General features: G+C 55.2%; 5 protein-coding genes across 5 annotated transcripts in view; 3 read left to right on the forward strand and 2 right to left on the reverse strand.

Annotated features, from left to right (window-relative positions):
• Positions 1–242: 242 nt before the first annotated feature.
• Positions 243–3,588, forward strand: PTSG_08409 (uncharacterized protein; the record flags this gene model as incomplete). The annotated part of the gene is made up of 10 exons (XM_004990601.1): positions 243–437; positions 815–870; positions 1,087–1,179; positions 1,344–1,488; positions 1,681–1,747; positions 1,929–2,011; positions 2,295–2,369; positions 2,598–2,776; positions 3,076–3,142; positions 3,391–3,588. The coding sequence occupies 10 exons, from the start codon at positions 243–245 to the stop codon at positions 3,586–3,588; spliced, it is 1,158 nt and encodes a 385-aa protein (XP_004990658.1).
• A 194-nt stretch (positions 3,589–3,782) lies between these two features.
• On the reverse strand, positions 3,783–10,071 carry PTSG_08410 (uncharacterized protein). Its single transcript, XM_004990602.1, has 17 exons — positions 9,861–10,071; positions 9,555–9,623; positions 9,148–9,397; positions 8,929–8,977; positions 8,238–8,707; positions 7,941–8,009; positions 7,664–7,785; positions 7,424–7,500; positions 7,142–7,262; positions 6,734–6,971; positions 6,377–6,525; positions 6,020–6,095; positions 5,723–5,826; positions 5,330–5,501; positions 4,824–5,131; positions 4,491–4,653; positions 3,783–4,262 (listed from the first exon to the last, which is right to left on the reverse strand). Exons 1-17 carry the CDS (start codon positions 9,947–9,949, stop codon positions 4,041–4,043), a joined length of 2,748 nt encoding a protein of 915 aa, XP_004990659.1. The 5' UTR covers positions 9,950–10,071; the 3' UTR covers positions 3,783–4,040.
• An 878-nt stretch (positions 10,072–10,949) lies between these two features.
• On the forward strand, positions 10,950–12,418 carry PTSG_08411 (uncharacterized protein; the record flags this gene model as incomplete). Its single annotated transcript, XM_004990603.1, has 5 exons — positions 10,950–11,102; positions 11,367–11,534; positions 11,744–11,833; positions 12,020–12,150; positions 12,352–12,418. 5 exons carry the CDS (start codon positions 10,950–10,952, stop codon positions 12,416–12,418), a joined length of 609 nt encoding a protein of 202 aa, XP_004990660.1.
• Positions 12,419–12,859: 441 nt separating this feature from the next.
• PTSG_08412 (uncharacterized protein) lies at positions 12,860–17,912 on the reverse strand. Its single transcript, XM_004990604.1, has 12 exons — positions 17,658–17,912; positions 17,449–17,532; positions 17,028–17,087; positions 16,834–16,884; positions 16,460–16,539; positions 16,076–16,203; positions 15,895–15,952; positions 15,544–15,685; positions 15,258–15,330; positions 14,999–15,060; positions 14,787–14,826; positions 12,860–14,460 (listed from the first exon to the last, which is right to left on the reverse strand). Exons 1-12 carry the CDS (start codon positions 17,766–17,768, stop codon positions 13,160–13,162), a joined length of 2,190 nt encoding a protein of 729 aa, XP_004990661.1. The 5' UTR covers positions 17,769–17,912; the 3' UTR covers positions 12,860–13,159.
• Positions 17,913–17,919: 7 nt separating this feature from the next.
• PTSG_08413 (uncharacterized protein) overlaps positions 17,920–18,197 on the forward strand; it is a 3,939-nt gene continuing 3,661 nt past the window's right edge. Inside the window, exon 1 of the mRNA XM_004990605.1 lies at positions 17,920–18,197. This exon is cut by the window's right edge and continues 838 nt beyond it. Within this exon, the coding sequence (XP_004990662.1) occupies positions 17,997–18,197 (201 nt within the window). The 5' untranslated portion in view covers positions 17,920–17,996.

Raw genomic sequence — 18,197 nt, forward strand, 5'->3', positions numbered from 1 at the left:
TGTCGCATCGTTCCCTTGTTGTTGTCTGCTGTCATTGTGTCCGTTGTTGTGCCTGCTTGCATCTTGTCGCACATGTTTCGCGACGCACGAGCCTCAAGCAAGACCAAATTTGCTGCAGAAAAATGCAGGGAATTTTCAACGAGTTTGCTGGACCGCACACACGCAATCCAGTCGCGTTGCGTGATGATGTTTGACCGCAGTTTATGATGTCGCCAACCAACATTGTTGAACGCCAACCGACCATGATGCCTGTCGCCCTTGCCATGGTCATGGTTGTTGTTGCAGCGAGCAGCATCATGCCGGCCCAGCTGGTGGCTGCGGGTGGCAAGCGCACTTACGACTTTCAGAGAGATCTCACGCCACACAACTTGGAAAAACTGGTGTGTGGAGGAAGTGGTGGAGGGAGCGAGTGGCAGCGTGGAGGCGGCGTGGATGAAGTCGGGTGGAGCATATGTCGTGCACAGATGCTCTGATGCATGCCTGCATGCACGCACAACACACCTTGCACGACAGCCTGAAAGACAGCCATTCCTCAAATTGACAGAATGTTGCAACACAACGACACACACACACACACACACACACACACACACACACACACACACACACACACACACACTCACACACTCACACACACACTCACACACACACACACTCACACACACACACACACACTCACACACTCACTCACACACTCACTCACTACTTGGTTGGTCTCACCTTCTCTGCTGCCTTTATTGCATTTCTGCTTTTGCATCGCACGCTTTCCCCTTACCCTCCGCTGCCTCAACACTCCCACCAATCAACCGATCAGTGTCCCCTTGTTCCCGGCCATACTCGACCTCCGCCACAGTTGCTGAAACATATTCGGTGCGCTCATGCACTCAGAAACAACTTTCACTCGCACACCACATAACATGCAGTCAACCCAGACTTCACCAACACGCACTCACACATGCATGCAAGCTCCCCCTACACAAGTACACACACACACACACACACACACACACACACACACGTTTGCATGAGTAACCTTGTGCCCTTGTTTGCTTGCTTGTTTGTTTGCTTGCTTGATTACTTGCGCAGATGGTTGCACGCCCCAAAGACTGGAACAAGCTTTGGAACATGCCTCATCCATTACGCCTGTCCCCTTCTGCCAGGCAGCATCTACCCACACAAGTGAGTGCACGATCTTGGGCTCGCTGGACATGACCTGCAGCTTCTGTGAGCCCAGCACCTCCCTGTCTCGCCCCTGTTGTACACCTGTACACCGCCACACAATCACGCTCATCACACTGCACATGTACAACAACACACCTAATGTTGTCGCAATTGCGTGCCAGATTCACGCTGGAAGAAGCGCAAAACAGCAGCTCTGGTGCGAGTCCCTCGGAGCTCATGCGGTTCTTCCTTGAGCGCTACAAAACAAAGGAGTACTGCCCCGGCGACGTGCATCTCAGGAAGATGTGGGGACACAAGACGCTCAAGGTGCCGTGCGTGTGTGAGCCAGCCGTGTCCTCATGCTGTTGTGTTCTGCTTGCATGGTGGCGCCGCCGCATCATGTAGCCTGAATGTCGCGCCTGCTTGCTTGCCTGCATGCAGCTTTATACGCGTGTGACAACACCGCCTCCCGGGCTGATGTGTGCCTCGCATATTGTGCCGTGTTTCCACACCGATCAGGAAACAGAAATCAAGCAGGGCGGCATTGTCGGCATGTTCCGGGACCCGCGCATCCGGGATTACAGTGGTGCGTAAGACCCTCATTGGCAAGCATTGCCTGTCTTCACACTAGGTTTGAGGTCAAGGAATGCCGTTCATGGCTTCTTCATGTTGACTTCTCACGTGTGCACGGCTTCGTCGCTGCGACCTTTTCAACCATTTCGCTCACCCCGCACACATTTGCCTTGCCCGCGCTGCTGCTTGTGCAGAGTACCGTGTCCATGGGCACATTGGCACAAGCCGCCACCCTCGGAACATTTCCACATATGTCAGCATGTACCGAGGCTGCCAGGTGAGTCATCCATCTCTCCTGTGCAGTTGTCACCGTTGGCCGGACTTGTGGTTCAAGTGGTTTAGGTGGTCTCAAACGTAGTTGAAGTGGTTCAGGTGGTTGTCAAAGTGGCGGAGCTCTTCCGGAGCACGATGTCTCCATGCATGCTTGCTTGCTTGCTGGGCGTTGAAACCACTCCTGCTCTGCTTGCGCATATAACAGGCACATGTCCAAGTTACCATTTCTCGCAACCCGACACACATGCTCAAAACCATCACATGCGTACACGCATACATGCACACAGACGAAGATGTTGCTGTGCAAGCCATGCAATCGCCCAAAGGACCCCGAGTTTTGGTTCTACAACACGACCAAGCAGGTCCGCGAATGACACATGACAAGCCCGAGCATCGCGCGCCCACCTTGCTTGCAAGCAGACAAACTCCATTGTCCGATTTGCGCGCTCGTGCACTCGTGTGCCTTTGTGTGCCTTTGTGCGCCTTTGTCCGTTCTCGTGTGCCCTTGTGCTTTCCAACCACCCATTTCAGCCCTCGCTCACGTCCACTCTTCATCCATCCTCTCCCTTTCCTTGCCAAATCACGCGCAGGAGTTGGAGACAGCCATCAGATTACTCCGCAGTGAGAAGATTTCGTTTGTCGGTCTCACAGACTACTGGCGAGAAAGCATATGCCTGTTCCACGCCATGTTTGGGGGCAACATCACCGAGCATGAGTTTACCAACACGCGTCCGGGCGTCTCCAACACTGCCGAGGACATTCACGCCACGTGCGTTCACGTGTTGTGCATGAACTGTGCATGAGGTCTTGAGGGGTGTGCGTGTGGTGCACACCACACACACACACACACACACACACACACACACACACACACACACACACACACACACACACACATACACACACACACACACGCACGCACGCACGCACACACACGCACGCACGCACGCACACACACACACACAGCGCCATTGTTGTGGTGTTGTGCTTGTTGCTCTGCGTGGCTTCGCCTCAAGCGTCGCATGTTCACAACTCCCCCCCCCCCACTGTTGACTTCCTTTTACACAGCATGAACCACCCTGGCTTGGAGCACATCAGCGCTGCGGACGACCCAGCTGATTGGGAGATCTTCAAGGTGCGTCAACACATGATCCAAAGATGGCCGAGAAAAAATTGATTGATTCACGCGTGCGTACTCCTTTCTCTCAGTGTGTGCTGCTGTTTGACATTTATACACTCGCCCACGCACACACGCTCACGCACACACACACACACACACACACACACACACACACACACACACACACACACACACACACACACACACACACACACACACACACTCACACACACTCACACACTCACACACTCACCTACATGCAGGTTGCCAAGGAAATCTTTGTGACACGCTTGGTGCAGTATGGCATCGAGGTGCCGGCTTCCTTGAAACGGTCCATGTCCTTAAATGACCAGCCCGTGCAGCGCTACTTTCCCGACAGCAACGGCGACAGCATCGACGATGATGACGCCGCGCAAGGCAACGATGACGATGATGCGGCAGATGACGACGACCAGGCTTGAGTGCTGCTTTAGTTTCCCCAGTTCTCGGGCTCGCTTCCCCGTGATGTGATGTGATGTGATGCGATTGTACTTTCGTGCCTTATCATTTCAATCCTTGTCCTGCCCCTAAACTTTTACCTCTGTCCCTGCTTCTTGCTCCCCCCCCCCCGCTGTGCTCACGTACACACACATGCCCATATGACCAGCACCGCGGATGTCAACTGTTCTCTTTTATGGTGACGAGTTGACGGAGAGACAAAGCGAGCGGGACGTAGCTCAAATACACAACACAACACAACACAACACAACACAACACAACACAACACGCACACATGTCGTTCCTAACTGCATGATCCACGGAACAAAACGGAGCGCGCCAAGCAAATCAACACCATGATGACGCCAACAAACAAACGGCCATCACACCAAGACAGTGCGAGGCGTGCAGGAAACGAGGCAAACGCAGCACATGCCTATTGCGGGCCGGTTCGCCTCAGGCGCGCGCCCGTGTGTGGCGGTCGGTTGTTCCACTGGCGACCCTGGCCGCCACCGCGGTAGCGCTGGTTGCCGCGCTGCCCGTGCGAATAGCGGTTGTAGGGGCGGCGGCGGTTGTCCTGTTGCTGGCCGCCCTCGCGCGGACCAGAGTAGAAGCGGGCAGCATACAGCCGGTCGTTGGCATCAAGCAGCTGGCCAACCTGCACGCGCGTGAAAACGGCAACAAAGAAAAAGAATTGGTCAACGAGTGAGGGAACAAAACCAACTAATGGACAAACCAGGGAAGAACATGAGACAATAAACGGTTGCATACATGCACACGCACACACACACACACACACACACACACACACACACACACACACACACACACACACACAAAAAGGTGGATTCCGCAATGAAACACACACACACGCACACACACGCACCTTGTCTGCGAGCTTCTTGGCAGCAACCTGCAGGCTGGATGGCTGCTGGCGGTACATGACAACGGCTGCGGTCATGGGATCGTAGAAGGCGTACAGCTCGCGACGGAAGATCATCTTGCTCACAATGCCGCGCACCTCTTTCATGTCCAGCTCAAACCGCTCTCTGAAGGGTTCAAGAAGCAAGGCAACACGCCGCAAACGTGAGCGCATCTCAAACCAACCAACACCACAAGCACACATGCAAACAAGCCTTCACACAAGCTGTCACAATCCCACACGCCAACGCAGTCTCGCGCTCCCTCTATCACACACACACCCATCCACATGACTCACGCAAGCTTGTCGAGGGTGATGCTGTCAAAGTATCCCGAGTTTGCGAGGAGGAAGGTGCGCAAGCCCTCGTGCTGGATCTTCTCGGCGAGCATGGTCAGCACGGCCGGCTTGTTGGGCATGAGGTCCCAAACGCCGAGGTCACAGATGAACTCGCGGCAGCGCACCCAGTCGCCCTGCAGCATGGCGAGCGACGCAGACATGATCTTCTCGCGGGTGGTCTCTGGCGGCGCGTGGTACGACTCGCGGCAAAACTCCTCCAGGCGGTGACGGAAGTTGCGGTTCATGTACCGCGAGCGGCCAGTGCCGTACTGTCAAAAGAAGAACATGTTAGGCAGAGAACACAGTCAATGGAACGAGCATGAGACAAACAAATGCAATGGACTGTTTGGGAGAGGGGCAAGAGACGCCACACTTGAACACCATCAGCATATTCCTTGCAAAGAGAACACACTGCACGGGCACACTCGCCAGCACATGCACACGCACACGCACACAGAGATACGCACCTGTGCGATTGCTGGGATCTCGATGAGCATGGATGCTGTGTAGTAGACGGCCTCGAGAAGGCCGACGTTGATGTGCATGTGGAACGGTGTCTGGCGCATCTTCTCCTTGGAGATTTGGCTCTGGCTCTTGTCGTGCCTGAACTTGTACCCCTGTGCCAACAGCTCCTTGGCCCTTTTTGCACGTAACAGATTTCGGATGTGGCGGCGACGCACGTGAGAACTCGAGATAAACGAAACAAAGAACGCCATGGATGCGAAGTCTCACGTCCACACCCACGCCCACGCCCACGCCCACGCCCACGCCCACGCCCACACAACACAACACAACACAACACAACACAACACAACACACACACACACCAGTACAGTCAAACACACAGAGCGCACGCTCACCTGCCCATCTGCACAATCTCGTTGAGGGCGGCCTGTGCCTGGATGACGTTGCCGGCGCGGAACGCACACAGACCAAGCTGTACCATGGCCCGGTTGAACAGAATCTGCCAGCCACACAGAACAGCACACGTTGGGTATGAGAAACAAAAGGTTAACAAGGATGGTGTGGTGAGTCAGAGGAAATGGTGTGCGTGAGAAGAGTGTGGGTGTAAGCTCGTGCAAGTGAAGTGGGACGACAGCTAACTTGGGGGGCGATGGCCAAGCTGATGCTAACGCCTTTGCAGAGCATTGCAGTACCTGAGTGGGAATGTCTGCCTGAGAGATGGTGTCTTGCAGGCGGGACATGAGCATGAGGTCGCGAGCCTCCGTCCACCTGACTCAACCACAAAACGAAACAAAGTCAAAGACACACACACACACACACACACACACACACACACACAACGACAACAACGCGAATGGCAAGACATAGAGCCGTGAGTCGATACGTTCTGCAAAACCATCACGTGACGCGCGAGAAAGACATTTGGTTCACACGGCATGGCACGCCCGCGGAAAGAGTGCACTTGCAACAATGCGAGGGTGAGTTCGCCAGCAAGTTTGAATGCACATACGCGCACATCTCATGTCACACACACACACACACACACACACCTGTCAAAGAGCGCCAAGTGGAACACGTGGCACAACGCGGTGCGCACGGCCATGCGGCCCTTGCAGTGCTTGTACACAAACTTGCACAGGCGGTCCACAAGGCCCTCAATGTCAGCCTCGACTTTGTTGTCAACAACCCATGGGGACGGCTGCGAATGTGTTTGTGCGTGTGTGTGCGTGTGTGGTTGCATGTGAGTCTGGCGTGAGGTTGAACGGTTAAGCGGGCATCCGAGAGCTACACAAACGCACACAATTACACAACCTCCACACACACACACACACAACACAAAATTACTCCTCGCCCTTCACACACACACACACACACACACACACACACACGCACACACAATGACCTACCACGGGGAAGTGGATGTCCTCCGGCTTGGGCTGCCTGTCATACTTCTCCATGATGTGCTCCACCTTGCTGGGCAGCATGCGGGTGGGGCCACGAGGTGTTGGCGCAAGGAAGGTGCGCTTGTAGTAGATGCGCTCCAGACGAAGCAGGCGCACACGGCACTGGGAGTCGGCAGTCAGGGTCCGGCTGTACTGCTGGGTCAGCACAATCAGGTTGTACAACACAACCTCATCCGACAATCTGCAGGCGCACAAATACGACACAATCAAGGGTAACGTTTGCACAGCAGAGTGAGTGGCACAGACGAGGGCCATTGCAAAAGCGTCAGCGAAACGGAAAGAGGACGCGCAGCTGCACATGCAACAATTACAATGGATGCAACAAACACACTCACACACGCACGCGCACACCTTGCAATGTAGTCTGGGGAGTTCTGATCGATGTTGCGAAGGGAGCGCGTGAGCTCATCATCGAGGCGCTCAACCAGACGCACAACATCCACGTTGATCGACTTGTTCGATTTGCTGTTGCCTGCGACATGCCACATCAAACACATGTTTGCACATACATGTGTCAGCAAGGTGCAAGAGCTGACAAACGCATAAAATTCACAAATTGTCGGATGGTACTCACGCACGCACGCACACACACACTCTCTCACTCTCACACACAAACGCACAAGCGCACGATACCTGTGGTGCTGTTTGACACGACAATGTCCTTGTTCTTCAGCAGCAGACCAATGAGCTCAACAAGCAAGTTGTGCACCCTGCATGACACAACGACAAGGAGAGCAACATGAGCTTCGGCGAGCATGTCACACCAGCAAACACACGATGCCACAAGCGACCGTCTTGCGCCCGAAAGCGGTCAAACACACACACACACACACGCAAGTGTATACACACATGCACATGAGAGGATGCACTTACAGGGCCCATTTCATAATGTCCATGTAGCCGGTGGCGGAGATGTCCTCATCAAAGTAGGATGTGATGAGGGCAACCAGGATGTTGCACGCGGGGAATGCGCCAAAGCCGTGATCATCAGAAATCTGGCATCCGTACAAATCCATCGGGTAAGATGTGGCTAGAATGAGGTTGGCGCCCAACCGAGTGGGTTTCAGCAGAACAAGCGCAATAGCAGGCAAGACGTCGGAGAAAGGAAAAGAGGGCGCAGGGGCACACGTCAAGCATTCTCAGAACTAACGTTGCGGAGGCGGCGGAGTGCACGGCGATGGGCACCCTTCTCGCGCCTCTTGTTGCGAGCGCTTGTCAGCTACACGAATACAAATAAAGGTACACGGGATCAGTGGCAAGGTGAGCTACAGGGTGATGCCGATGGAGGCCACAAGTCCCGAAGAGCAAAATCCCAAGCGCTGGGTACAACATGTTAAACGTGCTTCACGACATGATCGCAAGGGGAGTGCAAGCAGGAAAACAAAAAGCGTGACATGGCAACAGCTTCGGGCGTGCAGCCACACACACACACGCACACAGTACACACCTCCTTGAACTTGTTCATGACTTTGTCGTAGGTGATTTCCTCGCCCTTCTCAAAGAGGGGCTTCTCCTCCTTGGTCTTGCCCTGAACAACCATGGTGACTTCCTTCTCCTCGCCCTCGTCACCCTCCTCGCCTTCACCCTCCTTGGCGGCCTGCGGCTTGGGCTTGCTGCCCTCCTTGCCCTCGCGCTGCTTCTTCTTCGCCTGCGTGGTTGACTTGAGGAAGTCGGTGGCAACCCAGCCGCGGAAACCGCGCTGCTCGTTGCGCTCGCCAGCCTCCTCATCGTCGCTTTCGTCGCTGGTGTCGGTGTCCCAGTAGCTGTCATCGCTGTCCTCGCTCTCCTCCGGGGCCTTTGACGCGCTCTTCTTCTCGTCATCCTCCTCTTCCTCCTCGCTCTCCTCATCCTCGCTCTCCTCCTGCTCAGACTCCTCCTCCTCCACGGGATTCTCGCGGTACTCGTTCACGCTCGTCTCTGCGACAAAGAAAGGTCAGGCGTGATGTGTGTGTGTGTGTGCACGTACACGTGCATGTATACATGTGTGAGTGGGAGTGTGGCATGAAGAGGTGCAGGGGGGACGAATAGAGCAATAACGCAAGTTTGCCTGACGTCGACATGCGTGTCCATGAGCAAGAACGCACTTCGAAAATGAGCACTCACACGCAACCACGTAACCACACGTGTCATGCACATACCAAGCGGCTTGCGGTTGAAGACAGTCTTGAGGAACTTGGGGAGCTTGGACTGGAAGGGGGGAGGAGAAGTGTGCAAACGTGGGTGTGAGTGTATCAACGAAACACGGATGCCACTGGGAGGCGCACAAACAACAGCCTCACGGCACGCGAACGCACCATGCACAAACACAGACACTCCCTCACACACAGACACACACACACACTCCAACGGGTACATACGTGGATCCTGTTGAGGGAGGTGCCCTGCTGCTTGTTGAGCTTCTTGCGGCTGCGGTAGGCCTCCTTGACCTCGTCTTGGAGCTCGACAAAGATCTTGAGACAGCTGATGGGCACGCCGACCTCGGCAATCTGCTTCTTGCTCTTCTCCAGGAGCTTGCACATGTTTGAGAAGGAGTCCTCCACAGAAGACCAGTCTGCGACCTTCATTCCGTTGCGGATCCTTGAGGCCTGCACGGCAGCATCATCACGGCTGCATGGTGCATGTCATGCGGATGATATTGTGAGTGTGTTTTTTGTTGTTGTTGTTGTTGTTGTTGTTGTTGTTGTTTGTGGGCAGCCAGTCAGTGAGTGTTACAAGGTTGGGATGTTCTTGTGTCGCCATCGAGCACATGCAAGTCAGTACGCACAATTTCTGCGCCTTGCTCTTCACAACACGCTGCTCGTCCTCGTCGCTTGAGTCCACACGCGTGAACTGCCTGTGAACCAAGAAAGCAAGGATCCAACAGCAAGTCACAAGTATCAGTCCATTAAGCCATCCGGGGGGGGGGCACGCACACGCACATCCTCACACATACGTCCTCACACACACACACACACACACACACACACACACACACACACACACACACACAAACACACACACACACACACACACATCCACACACACACACACACACGAACACACGCACACATCCTCTCACACACACACGTACTTTGCTGAGCGGGTGGTCACCTCTGGGACTTCCTCCTCTTCCTCGGACGAGCTCTCCTCACTCGTCGATGCGGTGTAGAAGCGAGACATGGCCGGTTGTGCTGGTGTGGTGGTGTTGCTTGTCTTAGCTTGTGGCTGAAATCGCTGGTGTTGTCGCACACGTGAAAAGGGCAGTGCGCGGGGGTTGTGCTGCGGGCGAGACAGGAGAAACGAATAGTAGGTGTGTAACCGCCAATGTTCCCAAATATAGGTTTTCTTCATTTCAGAGCAAGGCACAAGAAGGCGTGGATGTTGCATTGACGCGGGTCGTACCATTTGAGTGATTTTATTCATTTTGATTTGACTGTTTGCAAATCCAGCTCGATCGCGGCGCACCAAAGCCAAACACAAACAACAACGACGACCACAGCCAGACAGCAGTTCGTGTTCGGTGTGTCTGTGCGTCGAAGCTGTGTCGTGGCGTTGCTTCCATCCATCCACGCATCCATCCACGCATCCATCCGCGCGTCCATCCACGCACGGCTGCTTCACTTCACGTCCTCTGGCTCTGTGGTTTGTGGCGTGGAAGTGTCAAGAGCAATCAATCCCTTTGGCAGTCTTTTTCGTGTCAACAGCCAAACGAGCCAGTCAAACACCTGTTTTGGTCCTTCGACACAATACAGAGGAGACAGCGACACAGCAACCAACCCAGGAACGAAAACGGACCACGCCACAACTCAGCGGCCATTTCCGATTGGTGTGGCGTCTTCGAGGGTTCCGCATCAGGCGTGTTGTGTGCGGTGTGCGGTGAGCTGAGACAGAGAGAGAGAGAGGGAGGGAGACATCTTCAAGTCGAGCAACGCGCACTCATCTCAACCACGCAGTTTGGCGGTGACGCGAACAGCACCAAGAACAACAAAGGGTCAACGACCACAGGACAGCAACAACAACAACAACAACAACAACAACAACAACAACAACAACAACAACAACAACAACAACAACAACAACAACAACAACAACAACAACGACAACAACAACAACAACAACAACAACAACAACAACAACAACAACAACAACAACAACAACAACAACGAAGCACCAACTGGTCATGCCGGCACAAGGACAGCTCAGGCCGAAGCGACGAAGCGGCAAGCAGCACGCGCCGCTCGAGGTCGACACTGCGTTTCTCCATCCCATGTGCAAGTACGTCGGACGCCAGTGCAGCCAGCGCTCAGCCTACGGCGTATCCGTCAACTTTTATGTGAGTTGGTTGCCTCTACGCGCGCGCGCGTGTGTGTGAATGCGTGCGTGTGTGTGTGTGTGTGTGCGTGTGTGTGTACGTGTGTACTTGTTTGTGAGAGAGTGTGTGTGTTTGTGCACGTGTGCGTGTGTGTGCTTGTTTGTGAGTGTGTGCACATCGTGGCCTTTGGTGCTTGGAACCTTGCAACTCTGCAGTCACCCTCACCAAGTGTGACGTGTATCGTTATGCTTGTCACTTCGCACTCGTTGTTTCACTGTTGCACAGCATGTGGACTTCAGCCAGGGCCGCGTGTGTGGGGAGTTGACCATCAAGGAGCTGGCGCGAAACTGCCAGGACGTGACCACCTTCTTTGACGCCGAACTCGTGCAGACCGCTGACGACTTTCTCACGCGTCGCTGGGGAGCAGATATGGACGTGGACATTGCACACTGGGTACAGCAATGACGAGTGTGTGCGTGTGTGTGTGTGTGTGTTCTTGTGTGTGTGTGTGTGTGTGTGTGCGCGTGTGTGTGGGTTCTTGTGTGTGTGTGTATATGTGTGTGTGTGTGTGTGTGCATGTGCCACTGTATGCGATGAAGCATGATGCAAGTACAGACCAACACCTCACGCTTCGATGCGCGGATGGGTTGCTTGTCAAACAGAAACGGCTGCCTGGATTTAACATGGCGTACCTCCGAGATGAGGATGCTTACGACTTTCGCACAAACCGATTCATCTTCATGCGCTGGAAGGTGTGCTGCGTTGTGTGTGTGTGTGTTTGGTTGGGGGAGCACGTGCACGTTCTTTTCGCCTGCGCCTTGATCTTGCATCGTTTTCGTCTTGTCACGAGCTCACCCCTGTCCCTCTCTCCCTCTCTCCCTCTCTCCCTCTCCCTCTGTCCTGCCTTGCTGTCCTTCCTCCCCGTCCCCACCCCACAGGAGAAGTTTGTGGTTCCGTATTGGGAGGCGCAGGAGGTGCCTGGCGCGTCGTATGCGGGCTTCTACTACATCTCCTTTGATCGCCTCAAGGGCGCCATCACGGGCTACTACTTCTTCAGGCGCTCAGAGAGGTCCGCTGCCGCTGCGTGCGTGCGTGCGTGCGTGTGTGTGTGTCTGTGTGTGTGTGTCTGTGTGTGTGTGTCTGTGTGTGTGTGTCTGTGTGTGTGTGCATTTTTGCAGTCAAACTCACCCTCTCCTTCGTGTCCCCCCCCCTCTCCCTCCCCCCTCCCTCACCAATCATCTCCACCCCCCCCCCCTCTCCCGCTTCGCAGGTACCAGGCGCTTGAGCTCAAGTACGACCACGATCATGCCATCTTCCCGCACCAGCAGCTGCTGTAGTAACCAACCCAACAACCGCAACACCCGCAATGGGACCCACCTGACCTGCGTTTGCGTTTGCTGCTGTTTGTTACTTCTTTTGCGACGTTAAGAGCTCCGTTGTATGAGTCATGTTCCATGTTGGCCTTCTCTCCCCTTTGCCCCCCCCCCCCTCTCAGGCGCTGTTGACTGCAGTTGTACATATGCGCCTGCAGTGCGTTGTTTGATTGTTGTTGTTCGTTTGGTGTTGGAAAAGTGAAATTGGGTTCTTGGCTGTGCTGGCGTGTTCCTTGCTGTAAGTGTGTGTGTGTGTTTGTGTGTGTGTTTTTGTGTGTGTGTGTGTGTGTGTGTGTGTGTGTGTGTGTTGTGTGTGTGTGTGTGTGTGTGTGTGTGTGTGCGTGTGTGTGTGCGTGTGTGGTTGATTTGGTGATTCACGTGGTTGTGATGCTGTGGTTGATTGTTGGCCATTTCGCTTTGGTTTTATTCCGTTTCTATTATGTGCACACAAACCGTCCTAGTTGCCTGCTGTGCTCGTGTCGCTGCTTGTGTCGCTGCTGGTGCTGCTGCGTGGATTGGGACCAGCCAACAAACGCAATCGCACTACTGCGCAGCAACAAAGCGATCCGCAGCGCATGAATAAAAGACTGCACTTGCTCACAGAACTCAAAAGTCCACCGCAAATGCAGCAGGGCGCGAAGCATCAACAAGCAACGTCACCGCAATGCACGTTCACACGTTCACACACTCAACACACACCACACACTATGCTGTTGACGATGGCGCTCTTTCCTGATAATCGCCATCTCCATCTTCATCGGCATCAGCACCACCATGAATGTCCTCATCCACTTGCTCGCCATCGCTCATGCATACGCCGCCTTGCACTGTTTCATCGTCCTCATCGCCGCCGCCACCACTGCCATGAACACGCCCTTCCGCTTGTTCCTCTGCACCTTCATCAACACAGTCTCCCTCCTCCTCCTCTCCCTCCTCCTCCTCCTCCACCTCCCCATCCTCAGCACTCCCACCAACAACACCCCCACCAACACCGCCACAGTCCTCATCATCATCGCCATTGCCGGGTGCAGCCGTCGTCTGGCCAAACCGCAGCGGCGAGTGGACAGCAGCAGCCGTTGGCCGCGAGGAGTGCACCGACCCGAGCGACCCAGGCGGCGATGACAATGACGGCGATGACGACAGGTGCAGCGCTGCTGGTGATGCAAGCATGTCTGCAGCAGCCTCATGTCCAGTGTCGGTTTTCGCTCCCTCGTGGCCGTCACTGCTTGCATCTCCCACCACACCAACATCACCTTCCATGCTACCACCTTCCAAGCCGTCATCTTGCTGCTCCGCCTCGGGCGCTGTCGTTGGCTGCTGGTGGCGCCGCCGCAACTCCTGCAGCAGCGATGGAGACACGCTTCGGTGCGCGCCGTCCAAGCTGCCGCCACGGCCGCCACCGCCACTAGTGCTGGTGCTGGTGCTGGTGCTGGTGGTAGCGCCTAGCATCGCTGCTGATGAGGACGTGGACGACATGGACACCGACGCCGACGCCGACGTAGTGGTGGTTGTCGTGGTCGCCGCTGTTCCGCTGCTGTGGCGCCGGCAGTCCTCCGTCTGCTCGCTCGCCATCCGCGAACGCCCTCGGGCACCGCCCACACGCAGGAACACGTCGCCAACGCTCCGCGTGCTGTCTGCGTGATGCCGCCCAATAAACGACCCAGCCTTCCCCGGCGGCTCGCTGCTCACACTCGACACCTCCCTCCGCCCTCCATCCCGACTCCGACTACCACTCTCACCGGGCGCCTTCACACCTCGCCTCGCACCACCACCATCACCACCACCACCACCTCCTCCTCCTTCTGCCATCGTCCCATCACCATCACGATTGCCACTGCCTGTGGCGTCGCGTTTGCCTGCGCTGCGTGCAGCCACGCTTCGCCGCGCCGCCGCCACCGCCCGCGGGAAATCCGCAGACGACGACGCCGTGCGCACCGTGCCCGGGTCAACATAGTTGGGCGGAATCAGCCCACCGGGGCCGTCCCCAACTCGGCCAACCCACCACCCTGCACCGAGGGTTACGGAGCGAAGGAGGAGGGGGAAAGGGGGGTTTCAGTGTTGAGTGTGAGAGAGATTGTGCGTGTGTGTGTGTGTGTGTGTGTGTGTGTTTGTGTGTGTGTGTGTGTGTACGTGTGTGTGTGTGTGTGTGTGTGTGTGTACGTGTGTGTGTGTGTGTGTGTGTGTGTGTGTGTGTGTGTGTGTGTGTGTGTGTGTGTGTGTGTGTGTGTGTGTGTGTGTGTGTGTGTGTGTGTGTGTGTGTGTGTGTCGAAAAGGAACTCGCCCATTGAACGAAACGAAACAGAGGCACAAACCAAAAAAGCTGGCCACGCACCTGTGCTCGTGTCTTCGGCCGTCACCGTGATGATGTCGCCCTGGTAGCAAAGAGCAGCCCGCAAACACGATCATAGTACGAGGCATCAGCCATGGCTCAATGGCCACTGCCCCCCCCAACACACACACACACATACACACATACGCACACACATACGCACACACATACGCACGACGACGGACGACAATGACAGCATGTACATGCTCACTCACGGCTGCAAAGGTGAATGGTTCGTCGCTGCCGTCCGTCCGTTCGCCCTTGAACGCCGCAACAGCTGCACATGGAGGCCGCGGGGAACACGAAAAACACGGAGGGGATGGTGATGACAGAGATGCGGGCATGAAGGTGGCCATGGCAGTGCATCCGAGGATGAATTGCGAGTGTGTTCGTGACTCAACAAAGGACACAGGCAAGACACACACGCACATACACAGCCACAATCCACCAATATTCCCGAAAGGCAACAGGCACCTTGGAATGAGACGGGCGACTGAGACGTTGGACGGCGCGTGCGGCGCCGAGTGGAGGGATCAATGCGCAGGTGCTGGTCGCAGTGTCGTCATTTGGCAATGATGGTGAGGTGGTAGTAGACGGATGGGACGCGGAGAAAGAATGGGGCCAGGAGGGACGTACCGTCGCACCAGCACAACCACAGAAGCACTACTTGTCCACCATGCACACGAGTTATACACACACACACACACACACAGCCACAGCAAGCAGGGCAGCGGCACGTAATGTGAGGACAGTCACGCACATCGAGCATGCTGGTTGCGGAGGCATCCTCCATGGGATCCGCGTCGTCGCCGTAATACAGACGCACGAAATCGTCCACATCGTGATCGTCGCCCCACGCAGCCATGCCCGACACCGATGCAAGCACCCCTTGTTGTACAATGCTGCAGTGTGTGTGCGTGTGCGTGTGTATGTGTGCATGTGTGTGTGCGTGTGAAAATGTGAGTGATGTCACATGGTATTGAGAGAGACTGCATGCACGCGTGTAGTCATGCACTCACAAGGCACACAGGGTTCAGCACGTTTCATGCTGCAGACGACTTTGGCGATTGTGCAATTGCACGACACACGACAAGAACAGTGTGCAACGCACTCGTGTGACGACGCCGAGTTGCGACGGCTGCGGCGCAGAGGCGTTACAGACTTGCTCGCTGGCACATGATCATGGAGGGCAACGCAAAGTGAGCAACATACGCACATACACACACGCACACGCACACGCACGCACATACACACACGCACACACCTTCTCAAGACATATGGGGTGCACGTACAGTGTGTTGAGCTGTATGCCCCGCCGGCACCGCCAGTGCTTCGAGCGTCTGGGGAGAAGGCGCCGCGGTTTGACACGTGCATGGACGAGGACGACGACTTGAACGACGCAAGGCGCCCAGAGGTGCGCCTGCAGGTCAACAACGCACATATGCACATGTGTGTGTATGTGAGCACGCGTGCGCGCGTGTATGTGTGTTTGTGATGTGAGCGCGTATACATGTGGCATGGGTAAGGTTGCTTGCTTGCGTGTGAAATGGTGTTGGAGGAAACACGTCGACACGATCGTAATCGCCAGTTACACGACGCAGATGAAAAGACAGCAGAGCAGGGCAGAGTGGAGAGGGTGTGACAATGGTGTTGCTGTGATAGGGAGGGCAGCCCACCGACGAAGGACGTCGCTCGGCACTTCAAGAAACTCCGCAACGGCTGCAAACGAGAGAATGTTGGGCTGCTGCAGCAGCGCCTGCACGTCACAAGATGGGCGGAGGAGGGTATGTGAGTCTGCGTGCGAGATGTGTGTGCACGTGTGCGTGTGTGTCTGTGTGCGTTTGTGCACGTGTGCGTATGTATGTGTGTGCGTGTGTGTGCACGTGTATATGTGTGTGTGTGTGTGAGCGTATGTGTGTGTGAGCGTGTGTGTGTGTGTGTGTGTGTGTGTGTGTGTGTCCATTGTATGAATTGTACTTCCACTGCATCCCCTGTACACGCAGTCTGTTGCACGTGTTCGACAAACCAGTGACAGTAAGCGTACACAAACCTGGAGCCAGGCCTCAAGCTTCTTCTGTCGAGATTCAATGAACTTGGGATCCTGGCAATGCACACAAGCAACGTGTGAAGGGCCAAATGCCGCACAGGGGGAGGAAGATGTTGAGCCAACTACTCTGCAACAGAGGGCCAAGCAGTTACAAAACACGTGTCGACAAGCACGGCAGCAGCTAGTTGCTCGCATACCTTGTTGCTCATGACAGTCTTCCTTGGAAAGTGAAAGGGCACCCTGATATGATCTTTCAACTGCAGCGAGCACAGAGGAAAGGGAGGAGAAGTGAGACACGTGTGTGTGTGTGTGTGTGTGTGTGTGTGTGTGTGTGTGTGTGTGTGTGTGTGTGTGTGTGTGTGTGTGTGTGTGTGTGTGTGTGTGTGTCGAGTGGCCTGAACTCATGACAGCAGTGGATACAACATAACATGGCTCGCACAACAGCCCCGGCGATCACCACACCAACTACCACAACCACAACCACAACCACACACAAACACTACAACCACACAAGAGCAACCACAACCACTACAACCACACAAGAGCAACCACAACCACACACAAACACCACAACCACACACACACACACATACATGAACGCAAAACACGCAAGCACACCTTCTTGTACAGCATGTGGAACTCGCTGTAGCGTCGCTCGATGCGCCATTCTCGATCCTTGTTTGCCAACACAACTTCAAACACCTGCCAGCAATACATCAGGGGGAAGCGGATCAGTCAGGGCTGCACGACTGACACTGCCCTCTATGAAACAATGAACCATGATGACACCACAACCACCACATCACCATCACCACAATCCCGCTTACTGTGGGCCGTTTCTTTGCGACGACCACTTGTCGATGGCGCGGGATGCTGGCTACAAGCACTGAAGACGACGAAGACGTCGACGACGATGCCGCGGACGCCGACAAAGACATGGCAGTGCGCCAATGCGATCAGGAGACGTGCAGTGGGGAGTGCTAGTTGGTGGGGAGGGGGGGTGAACGAGAACAATGAGACAACAAGCAAGAAGCAAGAAGCAAGCAAGAAGAGAGAAGAAGTTAACTGCTTCTTCCTCTTCTTCTTCTTCTTGTGCAAAATCAACAACACACACGCTTTCCACCACTTCAAACACCCGCAAGCAAGCAAGCAAGCAAGCAAGCGCGATGGCGTTGGTGGAGGTGGAGCACAAGCGCAAGCGGTGGCTGTGCTATGCCGTGGTTGAGCCACACGGGCTGGCGTTTGTTGGCCACGACAAGTACTCCAACCGCACCATCCTGTGGAACGACATCATCAGCTTCAAGCTTGGTGGCGATGATGATGATGGCGACGGTACCAACGCTTCCTCAACACAGCAGACAGCAGCA

The sequence above is a fragment of the Salpingoeca rosetta genome (genome assembly GCF_000188695.1).
Source record: "Salpingoeca rosetta unplaced genomic scaffold supercont1.23, whole genome shotgun sequence".
In the NCBI taxonomy this organism is placed as follows: Eukaryota; class Choanoflagellata; order Craspedida; family Salpingoecidae; genus Salpingoeca; species Salpingoeca rosetta.

Excerpts from the sequence above, each read along its gene's own strand:
- PTSG_08410 (XM_004990602.1), bottom strand. The coding sequence starts at position 9,949 with ATGTCTCGCTTCTACACCGCATCGACGAGTGAGGAGAGCTCGTCCGAG. Across the intron at positions 8,978-9,147 it reads CCTCCCTCAACAGGATCCAC|TCCAAGCTCCCCAAGTTCCT; the intron begins GTATGTACCCGT and ends CCCCCCTTCCAG. Across the intron at positions 4,263-4,490 it reads CCAAGAAGCTCGCAGACAAG|GTTGGCCAGCTGCTTGATGC; the intron begins GTGCGTGTGTGT and ends ACGCGCGTGCAG.
- PTSG_08412 (XM_004990604.1), bottom strand. The coding sequence starts at position 17,768 with ATGTCTTTGTCGGCGTCCGCGGCATCGTCGTCGACGTCTTCGTCGTCT. Across the intron at positions 16,540-16,833 it reads AGCTTGAGGCCTGGCTCCAG|GCGCTGCTGCAGCAGCCCAA; the intron begins GTTTGTGTACGC and ends TGTGACGTGCAG. Across the intron at positions 14,827-14,998 it reads AACCATTCACCTTTGCAGCC|GGCGACATCATCACGGTGAC; the intron begins GTGAGTGAGCAT and ends CTTTGCTACCAG.